The following is a 2449-nucleotide window of genomic DNA, read 5'->3' on the forward strand; positions in this document are numbered from 1 at the left end:
CATAGGAGAGGATCTCTGGGGAAATGGATCCTCTTCAAGGCTCTCACCTAACTTTGGCCTCTTCTCCAGCCCCACAAGGATATCCTGAGGCGCCAATACGATCACTTGTGGAAAGAATGACTGTAAGGTGAAGCCAACTGAGTTTTCTTACTCAGAGAAGGCATTGAGGGTCCTGGAAAGGGCCCCCCAACATCTAAGTGAGGAAGGAAGCCCAAATGCTCCTGCAAATGGGAGATGGGGAACCCCCGACCATCTGGGAGCAAACAGAGGCCAGCCTTGGGTAGAGACACGGACCACACATACCGGCGGCACTATGTTTCCGAGATGGCTGCCCCGGTCGTGCTGTGCCTCTTCCCAAGTCGCAGGCAACACCGACTCCCAAAGAGGGGAAGCAAAATACTCAAAATCAGGCGATTGGTCTGTCTCACACAGTTTATTTAACAATAGGTAATAAGAAATCAATTTTAACAGTCTATACAGTGATCGAAAGTTCATATTTATAAGTAATCAACTTTAATTGCATGATTTACAACATTTGAGGGTTTTTTGCTTTCTATTTTCAAGTTTTACAGAAAGTGGAAGAGGGAGGGAGGGAAGAGGGAGGGAGAGGGGAGAGAAAGCAAGCGTAAAGAAGAAACCCCAGGGACATCTTTGCATGGTAAAATCATCCCCTTGGAATTCTTACCCTCTTTTTTTATTTTTTCCTTTTGTTAGATGTAAAAATAACGAAAAAAATTCTTTCAAGAAACAAAACCACAATATATATCCTACATCCATGTTGGCAGCTGCCCCTGGATAGTCTGAAAAAGTCATTGTTTTCTCTCTACATGTACAAATTATTTTAATACTTGAAGTTTTACGCTCAGCCTCTCGTATAGAAAATTTCTGGAGGACAAAAGTGGACTCGAAGGGGGACTGGACTATCTCGTCTTTTTTCTTTTAAACATTTTTAAAAGAATGAACATCTTTGCACCCAAAGAGGAAAAATTGGTATTTTAATATATATTTTATATATATATATATATATATATTTATAATATATTTTTAAAGCAACATTAACCCCTTTTGTCCTCTGGTTTAAGAAATGTTTGTGTGTTAACTCTTCTGCCATGGTGGGTGTGATGAGGAAAACGAAAGAATAGGGAGAAATGGCAACCACGTGCCGCCCCAGGAAATTATAACTATCAATATTACACATTCTCATTAATTTAAAAAAAAAAAAAAAAAAAAAAAATAAACCCTAGTGGAGGGGCCGGGAAGGAGCGTGTGGCCGGAGGCGTCCACGGGGAGAAGGGGAGAGAGGGCACAGCGGGCAGGAGGGAAGGAGGACTGGTGAGGCCCAGCCATAACAAAAATATACTTTATATTCTGTCTGTCATCCCTCAGGTTCATCGTTTGCTTTTTGTCTGAAACCACAAGCTCTTGCTGCACAGTCCGGATGTGTTCCAGGGAAAATGTCTTTTAGGCTAAGAAAGATTTCCAAAAAATGTCGTCTTCAGTACAAAAAGTCTTAAGAGAAAATAAGTTTTGTTTTTGCTCCCAAAATGCTACAAGGTATTTCTAGTGTATGTCTAGTGTACTCTGTGAAAGGGTTGAATTCAAGTCTGAGTTCTCGGCGCTCAGCCCCAGGTCCGTGGCGCCCGCCCCGTGGAGGCCGGCCATGCCGGGGTTGCCGGCGAGCTGGGAGAGCATGGCACTCTGGTCCGGGCTGGCGAAGTGCCCCTGCTCCATGGCGCTCGCCTGGGCGGCCACCAGCCCCGGGTGCGGGGAGCTGGTCTGCGGGGAGACGTGGTGCGGGGAAGGCTGCGGCTGCATCCGGGGCGACGGGCTGGAGTGGGGCGGCTGGGACTGGGGCCGGGGCGACGGGACGGGCTGGGGGGAGCGCACTTGGCTGGTGAGCGACGGGGGGATCTGCTGGCCCTGCAGGTGGGGGGACTGGGCCTGGCTCGGGAGCATGTGCTGCTGGGGGCTCATGGGGTTCGGCGGGGCCGGGGAGCCCATCTGCTGCTGGAGCAGCCGCTGCTGGTAGGCCTGCTGCAGGCTGGTGCCCGGCTCGGCGCCCAGGCCCGGTGCCAGCTGGCCCATCTGTCCCAGCGCACCCGGCGGCATCTGCTGCAGGTGGTGCTGCATGCGCGGCGGCGGCTGCTGCGGGGGGTAGCCCAGCCCCTGGGGCTGCGGGAACTGGCCGTGGCCGCCCATGGCGGGGCCCACCCCCTGTTGCTGCTGCTGCTGCTGCTGCTGCTGCTGCTGCTGCTGGCGCTGCTGGTCGAGCAGCTGCTGCTGCTGCCTCCGCATGAGCAGCTCCCGGAACTGCACCGACATGCCGCCGTGGCCCATGTTCATCTGCGGCGCCTGCGGGCTCACGCCGCCCATGGCGGGCGGGGGCTGCGGCTGCGGCGGGGGCTGCGGCGGGGGCAGGCCGGCCCGCGGCACGCCGGCCGCCATGGGG

The 2449-nt window shown here is 53.1% G+C and overlaps 1 protein-coding gene across 1 annotated transcript in view; it reads right to left on the minus strand.

Moving 5' to 3' along the window:
- Positions 1 to 1019: 1019 nt before the first annotated feature.
- Positions 1020 to 2449, minus strand: part of EP300 (E1A binding protein p300) — an 87148-nt gene continuing 85718 nt past the window's right edge. The window contains exon 32 of the mRNA XM_044679307.1: positions 1020 to 2448. Coding sequence (XP_044535242.1) covers positions 1561 to 2448 — 888 coding nt within the window. The 3' untranslated portion in view covers positions 1020 to 1560. The remainder of the gene's footprint in view (position 2449) is intronic.

This window comes from Gracilinanus agilis, chromosome 5 (genome assembly GCF_016433145.1).
Source record: "Gracilinanus agilis isolate LMUSP501 chromosome 5, AgileGrace, whole genome shotgun sequence".
NCBI classification, from domain to species: domain Eukaryota; kingdom Metazoa; phylum Chordata; class Mammalia; order Didelphimorphia; family Didelphidae; genus Gracilinanus; species Gracilinanus agilis.